Consider the following 19,709-nt stretch of genomic DNA (forward strand, 5'->3'; position numbering starts at 1 on the left):
CTTGTAGAGCATCACCAGAGACGATACATATATAAAATGTGCTGTCATTTCTATATGGTGGAACTGAAATGTACAACAATACCCTTTAATAAAAGCTGAGAATGTAAACTTTAAACATGTGAATTGTTTGATTACAAATCTGAAATTGCACAATACAGTCAAATCAAGAAAAAATATATATCTTTATCCCAAACATGTATAAACTTTTACTCCCCATGGGAAAACTCCATCCACACGCATCTGGGGAAAGGCTAAATATATACCATGCGTGTCCTACCAACATTGCACTTTGTAAAAAAATCTGCATTCTTGGCAAGATGAGCAATATGAAGAGAAGGATGACAGCCCAGGCTGGAGCATATCCTTGATAAGGACAGCAAAGAGGAGGAAGTGTCCGAAAATGAAGACTGTCTAGAGGTAAATTCAGATCAGCATGATGAATTTTCAGATGAGGAGGAAATGGTTATTTCCCCACAGCCATCAACTCCAAGAGTGACATTCATGTCCAATAATAGCCAGATAGAGTGGTCCACATCTCCCAGTGTGTGTCAGGAAAGAAGATCGGCTGAAAATGTTTTAAAGGTAGTACCTGGGCCCACTAGGCTGGCAGGAACTTGTGTCACAGATATGAAATCTGCTTTTGAGCTGGTCATTCCTGTTTCAATTCAAAAAGCATAATAGAAATGACCAACCTGTAAGAAAGGCCAGTTTTTGGGCAGGTATGGAGAAAGCTGGATGAAAACAGGTTGCATGCTTATTTGAGGCTCCTCATCATGGCTGGTGTCTAAACCAAAAGATGAATCAACAGCCAGTTTGTGGGATGCAGAGACAGGCAGGGCCATTTTTCGAGCCACCATACCTCTGGAGACCATTCATATTTTCTCAAGAGTCATCAGAAATTTGTCACGGTGGATGAAAGGTTGGTGGCATTCAGAGATCACTGTGCCTTTAGACAACACATGCCCTGTAAGCCTCCAAAATATGGAATAAAAGTCTATACAGCTTGTGATGCAATGGATCACAATACCAACAAGAAGGGATGGATAATCTTGAGTTCTCAGATCCAGTTGTAAGTGCATGACAGCACACTGGCCTTTGGTCCATTTTTTTTACAACATCTTGGATGTGTCGGCCTCCAATGCCTTCATTATCTGGTCAGAGATCTTCCCAGAATTGAATGTGTCCGAGCTCTACAGAAGATGGCTCTTTCTCTTCCTCTCACCCCCAATCAACTCAACATCCCGCCACCCTCCATTACTATCCACCCCTCCCCCCATCCACACAAGCTCACACAGACATACACACAGGTACACCAATGACAAAAAGGCAAAATATTTTAAAATATATTACTATGAAAAATTAAATAAAAATACATTATTTTGCCAAACTACAGAAAAGAGCTGTTTTGAAGATGTTTTTCTAATGAAACAAGTTAGGTATCATTAGTAAACCAAGATCTGTGAGAGGTGAAAAAAACACTTATTCAATTTTTATCAATAAAGTTAATGTCTATAGGGGAATTATTAATTATTTTTTCAACTACCTTTCGACAATTAAATATGCACTCATCATTCTGATGCAGGAACATTTTTTGTTGTTCCTGACACATGGACATAACAGGAGAGCTAAGGCCTTCATACATGTGCATTTATGTGGCTCCTCTTTCATGCTGGAACTATAAATAGAGCATCACCATATGAAGTGCAGGACACTTGAGGACTGCAAGAGGAAAAATGGGATATAACTGAATGACTTCAAATACAATTAAGTCAGTCTGTGTTTCCTGCATTACTACCACACACACGCTCCCTAGCTACTGACTAGGTACCTGCCAGTTACCAAGCTACAGGCAGTGAAAGATGTCACCCTCAGTGATAGCTCTCCTAGTATGCTGAGTGGTCTGTACCGTGAAAAATAATTACTGTCTCATCAGAGAGTGTAGCAAAGCTGTGAGAGTGGAACACAATGTCCGAAATGGAAGAAAAGTGGGGGAACATAGGTTACATGAACATCATAAAGAACCATGATGACGAATGCTCTGAGTGGAAAAAAAAGCAATAACCTGTAAATGTTCACTTGAAAATTAGTTCATACCAATACTGCTACTACTACTACTACTACTACTAATACTACTACTACTACTACTAATAATAATAATAAGAATAATAACAATAATAATAATAATAGTAATAATAATGATAATTTCTCTTTTTAAGAAAAACTGCTGTAAGCCACTGTCTTGTGGTTGTTTGTCTGTGACCACATACTGTTGTTCCTCCCGATCAATGGAGCAGATTTTATCAAGCCTTTTGGTTGCATGCGGAATGCCAACATTGTCATCATTCACAGTGGGAACCAAATGGAGTGATCGTTGAAATTGATTCTGGTGACTCCACCGCGCAGGCCGCCAAGTCCTGCAATCAAGGCCTGCGAATCGATGGCAATGATCAGCAGCCGGGTGGCCTGCTGCGAGCGAGGCCACTGTGCGTAGCCAAAATATCAAACGGATCCAGACGGCTTAAAGAGACAGACCACTGTTTCACCCCAGCGAGAGGGAGAGACTCTCTTTAAAAAAAACATTACAGACCACACTGCTCCAGTTCCCAAACCAGTATAAGCCTTGTCTTGTTCATTTCTCACTGGTCAAGTTGTGGCCAGCAGTCAAGAGCAATTTATTGTTTGTAAGCAAATATTTCATTTATAAATTAATCGTATTTACGTATTTTGGATTTTAATGGGCAAATCAATGTACATCACATTGGGCAATGGGTCATTAAAGAGACAGGAATACACCAAGACATCTCTCGTACTGGTTCGGCCAACAAATCTATTTTCACAACTGCATACAGCTGTTCATTGTCTTTATATTTTATCATATTTTATAAGTCACACAGCTAATGAATTAAATCTTGTTCCACACACACATATTTTTTTATGATTTGAAAAAAAACTTGGTTTTTAAGATGCGAAAACACCCAGCATAAATAACTGCACACCACGTTGTGTGCTGAATCAGTTTGTTGAAGTCACTGGCCACTGTGATGTCTGTGGATAGGTGCAGCAGTGTGTAAAGCGACAAGAAGAAGATTAGGACATCTAATCCCGGGCGAGTCCGGCTGTGAGGTTCACCGGGCCAAAATCTGCTATCCCTTTCCCTGTTCTGCGTCATCTGTTCCTGCTGCTCAGGCCAAGCACGGACACTGATCATCTACATACCTGTCTCTCAGTGTGACTCAACCCGCAGTGAGTCACTAATGAAAGGACCGTACATCACAAGCTACTGGGTGTTTTAATTTAGCTGCCCCGTTATGTGCACTCTGTAAGCTGCATGTCAGTACACATCATTAATGCCCATGGGATACAAAGAGTTGAAAAAATACACAGGAGAACATATTTTGTGCACATTTTGAAGGTCACTCTCATTTACAAAAAGCAATAGAAAGTACTATCTCCAGTCTTGCCATATTCTATACACAAAATGAATTCTATAATCTATTTTATTGACAAAATTAATTCTAAAGAAAGGTTGTAATCATGTGTTATATCCCATTCACTATTATTCAGAGAAGTGAACAATAGCTCTTATGATTTTATGAGTGTAAGCCTCCACTAACAGTCTGCCATGATGAACTTGAGAAGCACAAAGCTTTTGATACTTGAGCGGTGAATACTTGAGCGCTGGAGGACTTTCCTCACAATGTCTCAGTGAACTGCAGGATTTCTGGGAGAAGGTCACTCGGTTCTTCTTCACATTATTTCACATTATTTCTCCAGAACCGAAGCTGCCACTCGGCTCCACTCAGGTTCAGTAACACCTGTGGTACACGGTGAACGGGCTTACCGAGTGTGAAGAGGGGCCTGCCACTTAGGCAGGTGTTTTTGAGGCATAGCACGGTTAGCCTGCTGCTGAGAAGGGCTTTTGACAGGGCCTGCGCTGGATACTCAGGGATGGGCATATTGCAGGCATCCAGTCTCCATAGGCAACTGCTCTAAAAGACAGGCAGCACATAATCAGACAAAGCTCTGGACTCCATGCCCTCGCTGTGGACTAGACCTGTGTCTCACCCTCCCATCAAACACATTCATTCCACATTCCAGGAGCCAAAAGTCAAAATGACAAATATTTCTGACCGAGAGCTGTGGATTTTGGGGCTATAGTTAGGGTTTATCCCTGGGTCTGTAGAATCAAATGTGTCCACTTTTTTGCCTCTCATCTGACAAAAATTTGGTTGATCTGTTCCGGTCTACTGGCTTTTGGTCTCACCAAAGATTTTCCAAAACTGAAAAAGCCCCCTTTCTTTATGAAAAGTTCCATGAACTACATCTAATTCTATTCCTAATTGAACTTTCAAAGTAGAAAGCTCTCATAAAATATTTCATTTCATTCAACTTCAATGCAGGTCATGTTGCATTTTTCATTCATAATTACAGCTCTCTGTGTTGGAATTATGCAGCTACATACATTTTTTAAATTCATTCAGTGGTATCCTTGAGTCAAGTTTGACATTAGGGAGGTTTTACCTTACAAGTCCCAGAATGTTCTTATTCCAAAGACTCAAAAGGTTGTTATAAATGACATTTGGGATTAGTGGGATCACTTTTTGATCCTTGGCTCATCAAAAGTCTGCAGCAATGAGCTCTGCAGCAGTGGAGTAATGCACTGTGCTCATGCCTGTCATTTAGCTGACAAAGCCTGCACACCTCAGCCATGCCGCCAGGCTAGCCACCACAAGCTCTCCCTACCCAGGGCTTACTCTTATTCTGGCTGGACTTCTGGGCATGCTTTAATACCTTTAACACACCGTGCTAATCCCCGCTGTATCCCCTACAGCGGCTGCAGTCATTCAGTTTGACTTCGGCTATTGATTTTCATTGAAACATACCTGCTGAACCAAGCGAGAGAGAGCCTGCCAACCCAAAACGCCAAGATTTGTGTTGGACGATATGTCGAGATGGGCTGCTGATTCATAGTATAAAACCATATCAAACAAGGAGGATGCTCCCTAAAAAAAGGAACATAAAATGACATACAGTACACACACACACACACACACACACACACACACACGCACAATGATCAAATCAAACAAATTAACACACAAATTGATATACGTATACAGAGGCCTACAGAGAACATTTTCTACTAACTTTATTCGCATACTTACATTCTCCTCCAGTTCCGTCTCCCGTAGACTGATGAAATCAAACTGCACTAATTTCAGTATATCTTCAAGAGACTCGCACGCATGGTAATCTAATCGTTCACCTGAAAAAGCAATCAGAATTTAGATAATTATGATTGTTTGCTCACAGCCAAATTGCCCATCTCAGTCAGGAGTCAAAGTTATTTGCAATTGGAAAGCAAGGATAATGGCACGCCAGAACATTCCCAAAATGTTTGGACTGACTTTTCAATACTTTTCTTTCCCCCAGCAAAGATCCCCGCAGAGAAAGTAATGTATCTATGGATGTGACTCGGCTGGCGTGAGTTAAATGCGAGACGTGTTCCTGTACAAGATCACGTCCGATGCCCTCCCATCCCTGAAATAAAATTCAAAGAGCCGCTGATTATTCAGGAACAGATGACTTTTAAACAAAGCCTACAGAAACACTTTGATGGCCACAGCAGTCCATCTTTATTACACGCACAATCAAAAGGCCCCTTCTCCTCATAAACTCTTATCTTCCCAGTCGGGGAGTGAACCACATCGCTCAGAGCTCTGCATCGAGAGATAATCATTTATTCATCATTAGCATATCATTTATGAAATGATTTTACAATAATCACTTAACTGTACCGTGCGAAGGGATCTGAAATCCCATTTTCTAATCCCTTCTGCTGTTCCCAGATAATATGCAAAGACGTACAGTCAGATGTCATCGCCGCATGACAAGGGAACAAGGAGGAAACATGCTGACCATGTTTAAATCACAAATTGTAACTGTGGTTACTATGGTAATGTGGGTGTTGTACTCATCAAAAGGCAGATGGTTTTATCCCAATCTCAAACTGCTACTGGCACTCAATGTGTAATTTTCAATTAATGGCCACGTCAAAATTTGTATTTAATCTTTAATCTGTCAAAACTCATACACTCTATGTACATGCACACACACACGCACACACACACACACACACAATAAGACTGTATGGCTGCTGGGATCCTATTGCACACACATCTGTTTAAGTATGAAAATAACATCTAAAACCTAATAAGTTTAATGCTGAATAATTAAACCATTAAGCACAGCTAAAGATGAGAAATGTACATGAATATCTAATGGGTGATGAAAAACAAAGCAAAATGGGTAATACATATATTGTATAATATGATGAGATGCAGAAATAAGAAAACTTAAACTGTACTTAAAGTGGCCACAGTTTAAACAGTGTTTAGCCACTTCTGATTGATCTGATACTGTGTATTAAAGCATATTCCAGCCATATATGAATGTGGAAATATTTGAATATGCTGTTGCTTACCATTTACATTTACTGTTGGTATCCACATTAAAACATTTTTGTTTGAAGTTCTAAAAATAACTTTAAAATTATATTTTTTGAAGGATTTCTTCAGCTCTTCATTTCTGTGCACATTTCTCTAGTAACAAATTCATAAATCATTGCTGTTCAAAACTGATTCCTCATCAGTTAAATTATACAAGCAGTTAAGGAACACTCATAGCCAAGTTGTAGGCACAGTGTGGGATACAATCACAGCCAAGCCAATTTAAAGGCAAATACAGTTACATAAGATGTGGCCTAGAATTTGTGGTACCCATGCTGGGAGCTTGAGATCTTTTCTTTCTTCCTTTTTTTCTTTTTCTTTTTTTTCTGTTCAAATAATCCTTCTCTTGTCTTAAAAAAAATGGGCCACAATGCAGTATACAGTTAATTACAGTAAATTCATAATTAATTTACTTTTTTTCCTAAGCAAACTTACTAAAAGAGCCAAATGCCTGCCAAATTTGCAAAGAGGTTTTTAATAATTTCTTAAATGTTTATTAAATCAAATTCCAAATGGTGAGTGGAATTGGCAATAAAAACAAAAGGACACCTCCAAACCATGTAAAAATGGGGGAAAAATGACTAGCATTTATTTATAAGTCAAGGTGCGGGAAAAATATTCCTGGTCCTAGTTTCAATAAAAAAGAACAGTTAAGGAGAAATAAATAAAAATAAAATGAAATGGCTTACATGATTTGCAGCAGCCACCTGTAAAATTCTTTGAAGCCCCGTATGGAGACTGAAGGGGGGAAAAACTCACTTTTTGCACATGTTCATGGAAATCAAGCGTCCATTCATCACACATGCAATGGAGAAGTCATGCGCTGATGTCAGTTTGAGAGAAAAAAATGCAGATGTAAATTTCTCCCAATGTGAGAGAGGTTCCTTACTTTGAAAAATGCACACTTACAAATTTAGTTAAGGAGAGGAAAAATTCCATCGTGGATTTTTACTGAGCTTGTTTGGAATGATCATCAACATTTGTATTCCAGCCAAAAGGGTACCTTTATAAGTATGTAAGGTATCATACCTCACACCTAATGTCAGGACTCACCCAAGGTTGATGATAGCTGATATACCTGTTAGTTCCCCTTCTGCCAGATCCCTAGACACCGCCTGAATTTTGATTTCATATTAAGATCTGCGTGCATGCCGAATGCAACTACAAATCCTGACTGAATGCTCAAATATGTACACACGGCAAAAGCCACACACGTGCAATCATTTGTCATATTCATCGTATCACCATCCCTGTGATCTCGGGCTGTTCAGAATGGCAATGAGGGGATCCCCCTTACATTAGCCACGGTCAATATGTTATGCACTTATGAAATAAACAATACATTATAATTGTACAATGCCTGTTTTTTATCTAAGCTTTTGATTTTTTCAAAGATGTTATTTCTGACTCACAAACTTTTTTTTTTACAATCCCATAACAACAATGATAACTACTAATGATAATTTCCATGATAACTATTAGGAAATACTAGTGCGCTGTTTGTGTAACACTGTAAGAAATTGAATACCTATCCCAGCGTACCCCAGTACAAGCATTCTAGCATTTTGTTAGTATTCTCTGGAAAAACGCATATCGGTGCTAGAAAAAACCAACATTTGAATTTATTTATTTTACCTTGTGACCACATTTCAGGGCTTACTGGTTATGTCAACCATTTCTGTCAATTCAGGAAATTTGTTTAAATTCAATAATAAAGAATCTCCATAGAACATGATATTTTTCTATCAATTAACTGAATTTAAGTTCAGTTCCTGAATTTACTGAATTTACATGGAATTGACTTTGACCTTGATTGTATAACAAGCTTCATTCTCGAAATATTGTAAAGCATGATGTGTTTATTTATGCTTAACCACCTATGGAAGGAAGACGTTCCCAGCAAGTAATCTGTTGCTAGTTGCTAAAACATTATCTTGAAGTCAGAAGGAACATTGAAGGAACAGCATTAGTTTTTTTTTTTTTTTCTTTCTCCCGATTATATATATGTGACATGACTGGAACATTTTTCATTGACTTTGACAGAACTTGTTTGGAGCAATAAATATGTTCTAAGACTGTTTTGGAAATTCTCTCATCATACATTTATCTCACTACCAAATGACAACTGGAGAGTTCCGCAATGTTTTTGAAACATTTTGTGTTAGCTGGCATGCCATGAGATGCACATATTTCTCAGGCCGAATACTCCCACGGACAGGGCTGGACGGGGAGCAATAATCAGTTCTGGCATTTCTTTGCCTTGACCGGCCCACTCATGGACCGGAGGGGATTGCGATCGCGGACCAGGGGTGGGGGGGGGGGGGAAGTTTTGCAATCGTGGCCCAAAAAGTGGACCGGCCCATCTGCCATCTGCCAGAATTGCCAGACGGCCCGTCCGGCCATGCCCACAAATAACAGACTGCACTCATAATATCCAATATTAAAAAATAATGTGAGTAAATTGTTATAGGGCATATCTATTTTATGGTTACTTTTGTAATCGTAAAAACAGACAACTAAACATAGAAATGTACATCTGGCTGATTCAACCGCCCTTGTGATGCATACATTTTACAGAGAAATCTTTTGTTATCTTACCCCTCAGATCTAGACATCTGGCCCTGCTGTGTGTGTTTGTAACTTCTTGCACCTAACAAAATGACAGAAAACACAGATTAGACAATGTTATAAAACTGTATCAGATAACAGATGCATCTGCGTGTATATATATATATATATATATCAATCATAATAAAACCTCTGAAAGGTGGTGAGCATGGTATTAGCCCTTTTAAAATCATATAGAATTTTAAAACGGCAAAAGAATATTTCTGCAGTGCAACTCTTAGCCCTCTGTATTACAGAAACAATGCTAGATGCTTAATATATTTACACATCACTTCTGATTCTAAATACCACCTTACTGTTTGGACATAGGTTGTTCCCACACTGTACTTCGGGGCTTGATCAGTTGTATGATACGCAAATAACGGAATAAATGAAAAGATGCATACCCTTTCAAGGGAAGTTGAAACAGCAAGTCTGAAATGAGAAAATGCTCGCTGATGCAGCTAAATTTTACTGTGTACCAAGGCCCTAAATCTCACAGTGATTTCATGTCAGTGTTTTTTCATTCATTAACAAAGCATATATTATGAATTAAGCTCATTTTACTGTTGATGGCGATGCCCAATTCCAATTATAATTAAAAAGGAAAACAGCTGGTCATCTGTTGATGCATTAATTTGCCTATAAACTGTTCCATATACACATAATTTAACTACCTCAATCTTGGTGGTGACATAATTGCCAGAACTGTGGAATAATGATAATCTTTTCTCGTGACAATTAGAAAAGGGAATGAAAAAGAGGATGAAAAATTCTAAAATCCCTTTCTTAAAGGAAAACGTGATAATTTCTCAGTTTTCTCACGTGAAGAGAAAGCACATGTCAGTATCATTTGGGTGAATCCTATTGTGTGATGATGGCACCAGCCTATTCTCATATGCTGCAAGCCTTCTTCCATTGTTAAATATGATTCATTTCTCAAATGACTACAATGCACAAGAAGACCTGGAACAATATCTTTATTCTCTAGTCTTAGTAAAAAAAAAATGTTCTATGAATACAAAGAGTGAGGTCATATAACCTGATCTTACTCATGTCTATGGCATCCGCTACGAGGTAACTATTCGATATCGCTGACTAGTATGCGTGCACAATAAAAATGATAACTGGTCTCCCTCGCTGTTTGGATGTATTTCATTTCTGAAGGCTTAGCCCTATTCTGACCATTATTTCTCTCATTTGCAGCCGAGTTGCCAGAAGAATATACTTTCAAAAATCATATTTGTGGACATGCAGTAAAACTGTGAGAAAGATGAGGAGCATCAAATCTTAATTGCCCAATATGTTGCCTATTAACTCAAGCTGTAATGAGCCATGCAGCACAGTCTTTAGACTGGATTTCCCACTCTTATCCCTGTTTCCAGCATACTCCTCACTTTACTCATGTTCACTAGAATGCCATTGTTTTATTCACGTTACACACTGGCTCAAATGAATTGGCACGAGTCACGCAGAGATGGAAAAAAACTGGTATGGTAATGTCTGAGGCAATAAATCATATTAGTGTTATTATACAGAAATAAATAAAGAAATAAATTACCTTTCAAAGCCACATTAAGTTTACTCGGTTTAGTTTCCCTAAAACTGTAAACTTTGGACATCCTTATGCAGTTCAACAATGTACTTCGCCTCTTTACATTCCAGAAAATTAAATAAGTGCAAAACCTATTGATGTGTCAGAAGGGAGAAGACAAAATTAAGTGATAAAAAGAAACAATTTCCACTTGCAGGCAGAGGAATACAGTTCATAACTTGACTTCAACAGAAACCATCTCTAGTGCATTTCTATTCTTCACTCCCCAAATCCTGGAGACCCACTAAAACACTCTTCATTCCGGGTGGCTTTGTGTTAAGAACTGTTTTGGAGCATTTTTTGCCCATTTAATTAGTTCAAAAAATAATTTTCAGAGTGCTTTATACAGTAAAAGCTCTCAGGGGTTAAAATCAGCTGCACATTTCCTTTCAGCATCTTTTCAGCAATAAAGGATAAATTATTTAAAATAACACGACCTTTTATCTCACACCCTTTGAAGGCAGCAAATTAAAAATGTAAATTGGGAGCTAATTAATATGCAAATGTATTCATTCCCAGTTAACAATTAGCAATTAAACCTGCAGTGTCTAGAAAGAGCATAGACAAAATTAGTAACTTAATTTATCATTAAAAAAATGAAAACGTACACAAAATTTTAATTGACTTTCAAAATATTTTCACAGTTTTTCTTTGTTCATCTGTTATGATTTGAAATACAACGGAAAGCATTCCAAGCCAAAATGATTAATTGGACTCCATGTAAAATATGATGTAACCCTTAAAGGTTGAACATATGCTGTATATATGTATTATGGTTTCAGTTTCTTCCATGGAGTAGGTGGGCGAGTGATAAACATATCTTGTCCTCCTTAATAACTTTAATCAGTGCAACACCATGGTTCAGAGGGCTTGATGCACATTACAGTTTAAAAGTCTGGAAGTTATTTATACTTGATGGTGTTTAGATATGTGTGAGTTTAAATGCTGTTATATTACAGGGCAAGCAGCATTTAATCAAATAGACCCAGTGGCTTACTGATGATGATCAGAGCAGAAATTCAGTCCTTATTAATGCAGAGAGGAAAAAGAGAACTAATTCCACTGGCAGTATATACATCTTAAATGATGCACTCTTTCAAATAACCAGTGGACACTGTATATGAATATGTAATGTCTTTTCATGGAACCATTACAGCGACTCCTACTGAAAAATATTTTACCTCTTCACCGTATTTGGTAGATTAATTGTGATACAGCCTTAATAAACTGAGTGAACTCTTTTCATGATCAGGTCTAAATGCACTTCAGTGTAATTTTCTGCAGACCACATTTCCATTCAGACTAGCCAGAAGCCTGCGGAAACTGCACTGACACTTTACAATGCTCACGTTCAGTAGATGAGACCTTCTTTTAAAGTAAAGATAATGACCTGTCTGTTATGCCTATCACCTTTCATGGTTTACTGGGCTAACTCTGGGCTTAAAGCCTTGCAAGATTATGTTCAGGTCCTTCAGCCAAGAGAAGACCATGAGGTCTTCAGTTCAGAAATTTCTAAATCCTATCAACAAAGTCATCATTACAACTAAACAGTCTCAGTGTTCTCTACATCAAAGTGAAAGCCATGCAATTAGACAATTTCACTTTCTGTTACTATTATGCCAAATATAGGAATACAACATTATTAATTCTCCTATGTTCAAAAATGCTTTGATGAAACCATTAGGGAATGTGAAAATAAACAAATATTTAGCATTTAACATGCTAACTTATACTGATTACATACAATCCATTTTTACACCTGGATGTTTTACTGAAACAGTTCAGGTTAAGTACTTTGCTCAAGAGTGCAACAGCAGCATCCCAGCTGGGAATCAAACCTACAACCTTGCCAGGACAGCTCTCTACCCAATGCGCTATACCACCATGCCAATATCAGCCCCCTCCTTCCGTGAATGATTCACAACTCTTTTGAGTCGGTATGGCTGGGGTTGTGGTGAGGGTATATCACTACCCACATGTCCATTATCATATATAAGGCGCTGACTCTCATAAATGTCAAGTCTAAACAGAATCAAGTTACTGAGACCCTGAGACACATTTATTCCTTGCAGAGTTGTCTTAGACCAGTGTGGCAAGTCAGGATTTGTCATACATCTTTTCTTTACAGCCTTCTCAAATGAACAATTAACCATTTGGTAATCTTTTACTTTAGGGTGGACTGTAAAATAAATTTAAAAAATCAGGCCCTGTAAGAGATACTGTCCTTCGGATAAGATATCATATTAAATTCTAAATTTGGCTGTTCAGCCCAGTCATCTAATCGCCCACTAGTTTCATTTACTAAATATAGCTATATTTCTGCACATAAACTGAAATCTGTGGAGTGTTGTGGCACAAAATAGCTGCCATGCATGAGCTAAATCCTTGAAAATGCTCTATACAAATGCAGTTCATATATTCATTCATATTCATAAAACAGAAAAAAGTCTGACATTTGCTTTTAGTCTGGTAATTCAATGCACCAGGGAACAGCAATGACAATCATTCTGCATCCTCCACAGCTTTAGACAAATAAATACTACTACTACTACTACTACTACTACTACTACTAATAATAATAATAATAATAATAATTATTATTATTATTATTATATGTGTGGTTTTAACATTACATTTTTTTTAAACTCTATTACAGAGACTCACATTAACCTTGAATATTGAAATGTTAGCAAGCAGTGGAATAATAATGAGTCTATGTGACCAGCAGTGTTTGCATGTAAAATACCTGTAATACATTTTTTCTCATACGGCTATGCATATAGAAATAATACTGTTTTAAAATGAATTTGACCTTAAGAATTTAAGAGTGATAAAATTTCATGTTCTCAGTTTTGAGTGGGGATATTTTTTTTTTCTCTTGCTGTAAAGAATGAAGTTATGTAGAGGTAATTGATTTCTCTTTAGTCCACTCAGCTGAATAATCAGTAATAGTAATAACTGATATCTCTTCATTAAATGATTCACAGACAAGCAGCTAATTCCAATTTATCTCTAGTGCTGACACTTTAGAGAATGCTCTTAGAGGACAGATAATTCTATCCGCACAATATCAATCTTTGTTTAGAAACTGGATTTCCCCCCCTCCTGATTTACAGTGTGAAATATAGATTGGACTGTGCGGAATGTGTGTCCACATTCATGTCAACAGAGGAGCAACATTCATGTCAACAGAGGAGCAAAAATCTTCTAAATAAAATTTTTATTATGCTTTTCATTGAATGTGATGACATTTACTCTGTTTAAATGTATGAATTACTGTTACTGTAAGGCGCACAATAGATGAGGAAGGCTAGCCATACAGTTTTGGCCCTTCACCCCTGATTTTAAACAGTCAATATTCACTGGCAACTATGCAATACTATGGCATTTACGGAATAGTACAAAAACTATAGGAACAAATGTTTGAAAAGGAGAAGTACAGTTCAACGTGAAAACAGAAACACTAAGTGATCTGTAATGAATGTGTGATGAGATTTTTGGGATGGACACTTAACATTAGTCAGCTAGCCTTCAAAGAGTCATTACTTTTAGCCCCTTTATCAGTTTGTATTCACACAAAACTGGGAAGGCTCTTGCATTTGCCGACAGCATCAAAATGCATATGTCTGATTTTACTGCAGCAAATGTGAAACCCAAGCAAACAGGGTATGTGATTGCCACCCCGCCTCTGAGGAGGATTCACAAACAGATTCTGATTCTGTTGCAAACACATGCTGAGCAGGAAGCAGTCTGCTGTCTATCCATTTTTACACTCATTTCCTCCATGTTACATTACATCACAATCACTTAGCGGGCACTCTTACCCAGAGCGACTTATAGAAGGGGAGAACATCAATTCAGTAATTCTGTTGTTTTATTATTTTTTAAGCGTGATAAAATAGATTTAAATGTAAAACAATGTACTGTCTTTACCACAATCCTCTTCCACTGTGGATTGCCTTAATAGTGTTCAGTGACAAATAAACAGGGCCCAAGGATGTTTAAAATTCAACACTAATATTGTGATTTGGCAGGGGGGTGTGTTGTGATCAAGAAGTATACAGTTGACCAATAACCCTGGAACAGAGAAGGCGCAAAGTGTGATGTTGTCTACAATTACTCAGTTTCTGGCAGTCAAATGTTTCAACAATATTGTCAATCTTGCTTCAGTGTGCTGATTTCTTGATTAGAATTATGTCATTGTAGTTCAGCTCATAAAATGTTACTGCTAGTATCTTCAAGGCAACAAACTGCAGCTCTTTTTCCAACAAACTGATTCAGTGAAGCTGTTAACTAGAAACTAGGTGCCAAAATTAGAGAAAACAAATCCAAAAAAATGTTTTGGACATTTATGTGGTCTGTGTGTCCAAAATTATTCGAAATCAGCACTGCATAAAACATTTTTTTTGTTTTTGTTTTGAAGGCATTTTTGTAGACCTGTGGATAATTTTAAGACTTACTTAAAATTATCCACACAAACCACTCACAAGAGATCCTCTGACCATTCAACCATGCTCTGTGAAAGATGGCATTCAAATTATGACTGAACCATGTATGAACCATTTCAATTTGTAAACCTTTTTTTTTCACTTACGTGCAAAACTAAACTACTTAGGATTGGTGCCTTCTAGTGGTTCTTTTAAAGGAGTTTACTTGTGCCAATGAAGCTACTGTGGAACAAAGCTTCCAAACCTCCTCTACACTTAATGGGGTGTCAGGTCTACAGTTAAATCGGGGAGCCCAGGGCTTTGCGCTCAAACCTATTATTGTTTACCACTCTTATGAAGATGTAACCAAAAGCAATACGGTTTTATCTACTTTAAACATTTCAAAGGAAACTGAAAGCCCACGGGTACAATAAATGCTTTTAATAGTCTTCCATGGTTGTCCTCCGGGGACTACCCTGCCTCGCAATACCTAATTTAATAAATATGCTCTTTAAGCTGCGATTCCCGCTTTGCATACACTTATTAGGAATTCACTTGAAGCCTTGGTCTAAATACTTCTCTTAGCTACTGTTTAACTACACATGTTTTGCTGTTTTAAGAAGACCACCCTACTTCCCAATGCATCTGAGTTCATTAGCACCTCCAAGATAACAGAGCAACAGAGCCTAAACTTTGTATAAGCCATGTTAAAGTAAGTCTTGAGTTTTCTTACAAATAATTCTCCTTGATCCAATTTTTAATTTATGATGATGGAGAAAGGGTTACAAACACACCATCGGTCAGAGAGGAATAAAATACACAACTGATTAATTATACATGTGTGCATCTATGGGTATATGTCTGTGGTGTGTGTATGTGCGTGTTTGTGTGTGCGTGTGTGTGTGTGTATGTGTATGTACCATGTCCGTGTGTTTATGTCTGCGTGTCTGGGTCTCTGTCTGTTTGCAGTTTCTTTATTAACTCTTGGAGGGTAGGTTTTCTAGAACGTTTTCTCTTTTTTTCTAAATTCTAAGTTACAAGTAGTTGTTACATCAGCATTAGAAAGTTCTGCTAAGAACATTCTAATTTCAGAGTTGTGATGTCACACCTTAAAGGGTTAAATATAACTTTTCATAAAATATACAGCTTTGCATTTTATTTGCAGTTATGCATGCAATTAATAACTTTAATATTACTGTAACAAATGGAACATACACATTATGTTCCAGTTGTTACAGACATGTGAAAGTTAAAGAAAACCATTTTAAATGTGTTAAATGACTATTGACAATTACTTTTAAACAGCAAGTATCACAAAGCCCAATGTTCAGTCAAAAATATAAATATATAAATAAAAAACAGCAGTATCAGTTAGGCCTAGTTTAAATGTGCAGTTCAAATAAATAAATAAATACCTGGAGTTGCTCCAAGATCTTTGATTTGGGTTCCACATGATAGTTAAGGCAGCTCTTCTTATACGCTGAAATAACATCCACCAAGGTAATGCTGTCAACTAAAAAAAAAAAACATGAATTACTTGAAATATTTATCAGGGACCTTACAGTCTTCTTTAAATACAGCATTAACTTATGGCTCCATATATGTTTAACTATGGTGACAGAAAAATCATTACATTATGACTGAATCACATAAGATTCAATTACTTTCAATAAACATATGAAATCCTGGCTGAAGAAATATCAATCATCACCTTGTTAAGATATATTACAACACGTAATATTTGTTCAGTTAGAATATGAAGTGTTTAAAACATGGGTTTAAGCATTAAAGAAAAATCTAAATGAAAGTGACTTATTCAATTGTATATGCAATTAAGGAAATGCTGATTATTTATACAAAACTAAAGCCACCATTAGACCTTTAATACAAATAACTTTCTAAAATTATGACAATACATCCTTAAAATGTATCAATTATATGATCAGATCAAGGGCCTGACTCACAGAAGACCCTCATGGAAGTCCTCATGGCACTCATCTGAAAGACTAGCAGGCTCCTACAGTGCCCTGTTCAAATTCCCAAACTGGATCTCTCAATCGGGTTACCTAATTGTGTTAGGTGGAATGGCTTAACAATATGGTTCTGTTCATCTCTGATGTGAGGTGAGCATTTCGGCACAAAGTGGCTGGCATGTATCACCCAGATGGTGTGGTTGAGGTGAGTTTCTCCCTTTCCGTCTAACGCACTTTTAGATCATGTGATGATGTCATGTTCCATTCCAGCACACTGTGTGGCTTGTTGCATGGTCACTGATTTATGGGTGAGTTTACTGGACCAGTGACCGAGCATTATCTGTGGCGCTCCCAGCAAGGTTGCAGGTGGCATAGCAATGACGTCACAGTATATAAGAGCAGGCTTTTCCCAAACGGGAGGGGAAAAAGTTTTTTTTTTTTTTTTTTTAAGGTGCAGGAGGGAACTACATTAAAATCTATCCACAAAGATGGTTTAGGTTATTTAGATGTTTTCAAAAGAAAAAGATATTAATCATAGCCCAGCATTATCACTGTCTAGGTTTTATACTTTTTATATGCCAGGACAGCAACCTCCACATTAAGAATTTCAAACAGTAAAGACAGCTTTTACACATTTCAATAATTAACATTATTCTAGTGCTTGTTATAAAGAAAAAATCATAAGCAAACTGGTTCACATAGTGTATTTGAAGTACAGAACAAAGCATGAAATCTCAACAAATGTCTTAAGAATATTGTATGTTTATTTACCAATGCATTTTGCGATGAGTGAAAAATGTTTTTAATATTTTCACTTCACATGCTCAAAGCACAAGGACGAATGGTACTGTATGAAAGGCTCCAATTGTATTTACTGGCAGTGATTTCCTGAAATGTCAGAAGTGAAATGTGTTTATATTTAATTCTTCTCACATCAGAGGCAATCTTTCAATAAGCAGTAAAGGTTTCAGCATTACAGAAGATGTAATATACAGAATGACTATCCAAATACAAATTATCATACTGTATATGTTATTACAAAAAAATCATCATGTGCCTCACTCATATGCCGGAGGAGCATGTGAGGCATGGCACAAACATTGGACATTAATTAAAGTTAATTTAATTAATTCATTTAACGATATTAAAACAACTAGGTCATTCTGAAAACTGCTGTGCTTCTGTGATAATGGACTGTAGATGCTAATTAAGAATTCACATATGAGAAAAATACTGGTGACAGCAAGAAAACAAATCAATGACTGATGAAGTCAAAAAATGTGTGTGTAGGAATAAAACTTAACAATGAGCTGAAATATGTCCAAAATATGTGGAAGTGTTGACAAAATGCTATTTATTTTATCTCCAAAGTAACGTTGTGAAGTCTGCAAACAGATGGTTTATTTCACTACTCTATTAAGGGGTGTGGATTCTTGAGAGTGAGATCTAATCCCTAATTAAGGCGTAAATATATTTACGTTTAAAAAGGGGAACTCACGTTTAGTGAATGGCTTCCACCACTTATGCATGTACAGCACTAGGAATAGAAATATGCAAGGGTACGAAAAGGACATTAGCTCACCATCTCTCAGTGCGTCCTTGTGCTCAGCGAAGCCTGATACTATCTCTTCATCCGGTGGGAAAGATACATGCTTTTCACCTTTGCATTTTTTTGGAAACTGGGACGGAGATGACGCCTGCTCTGCACTGTTGTCTTCCTTGCCTCCTGTCATCTTGCACTATCAGTGACACCGGATTAATTTTACTAGTGGAGTTGTAGTATTTTACCTGACATGGTATAACTGGGCACTGGAAGCTTGAACTAGCTGACCACATATCCCATGTTGCATTCCTTCCCCTCCACTGCCCAAGGGAACAGATATTCTCCTTTTAGTCCAATTCATATAATTGGTGCAGTGACTCTCTAAAACACAAGAGAGCACCCTGCACTAATAACAATAACTATGAAAATAATTCAGCCTTTTTCTCAGCAATTGCAATGCTAGAACTGCTGTGGAATACTGTGTCCAATAACTGCCTCTCCTGTTCAAGTTGTTTAGAAGTGTTGCATCGATTGAGACAGTGAAGAAGCTTGCTGCCGCTGGAAACTGAAGTCCCTTCCTCTGTTCTCCACTTTTGTAAAGCTGACATAGGATACCACAGTATTCATTATTTATGAGGCCGTCCTCAACCATGCATGTGAAATTCAATATTTCCATATCAAATGGCCAGATAAAAGAAGCTAAAGCTAAGAAGGCATAAAGTACATTTGCACAACACATCTTATTTTAAAGGCTCTCTTTACCAAACGCTCTAAGTGTGCCCAGGGTATGCACTGTGGAGAGTTCTGGGAAGGGGTTCATAGGAACCAAATACTAATTATTAATATGAGGACACAAACAAACTCTTCAAAGTATTGTTAATTGCCCCTACGGGTGCAGTGTCAGTATTGAATACATTATGTGCAATATGCTGATTAGCCTTCAACAGGACAAGAGAAAGGAAAGGCATCTGATGTTCAATCTCTTTAAAATAAAAAAGGGATTAAAACACAAAAAATGATATATCAAATTTTGACCAGAACATTGTTTGCGTGTGT

At 37.3% G+C, this 19,709-nt stretch overlaps 1 protein-coding gene across 1 annotated transcript in view; it reads right to left on the reverse strand.

Annotated features, from left to right (window-relative positions):
* Positions 1–19,709, reverse strand: part of si:dkey-288a3.2 (protein phosphatase 1 regulatory subunit 37) — a 44,765-nt gene that overhangs the window by 23,115 nt on the left and 1,941 nt on the right. Inside the window, exons 3-8 of the mRNA XM_035385403.1 lie at positions 18,693–18,849; positions 16,553–16,650; positions 9,108–9,159; positions 5,166–5,266; positions 4,884–5,003; positions 3,842–3,989 (exon numbers count right to left, since the gene is read on the reverse strand). Coding sequence (XP_035241294.1) covers positions 3,842–3,989; positions 4,884–5,003; positions 5,166–5,266; positions 9,108–9,159; positions 16,553–16,650; positions 18,693–18,843 — 670 coding nt within the window. The 5' untranslated portion in view covers positions 18,844–18,849. The remainder of the gene's footprint in view (positions 1–3,841; positions 3,990–4,883; positions 5,004–5,165; positions 5,267–9,107; positions 9,160–16,552; positions 16,651–18,692; positions 18,850–19,709) is intronic.

This window comes from Anguilla anguilla, chromosome 1, assembly GCF_013347855.1.
Source record: "Anguilla anguilla isolate fAngAng1 chromosome 1, fAngAng1.pri, whole genome shotgun sequence".
Taxonomy (NCBI): Eukaryota; Metazoa; Chordata; class Actinopteri; order Anguilliformes; family Anguillidae; genus Anguilla; species Anguilla anguilla.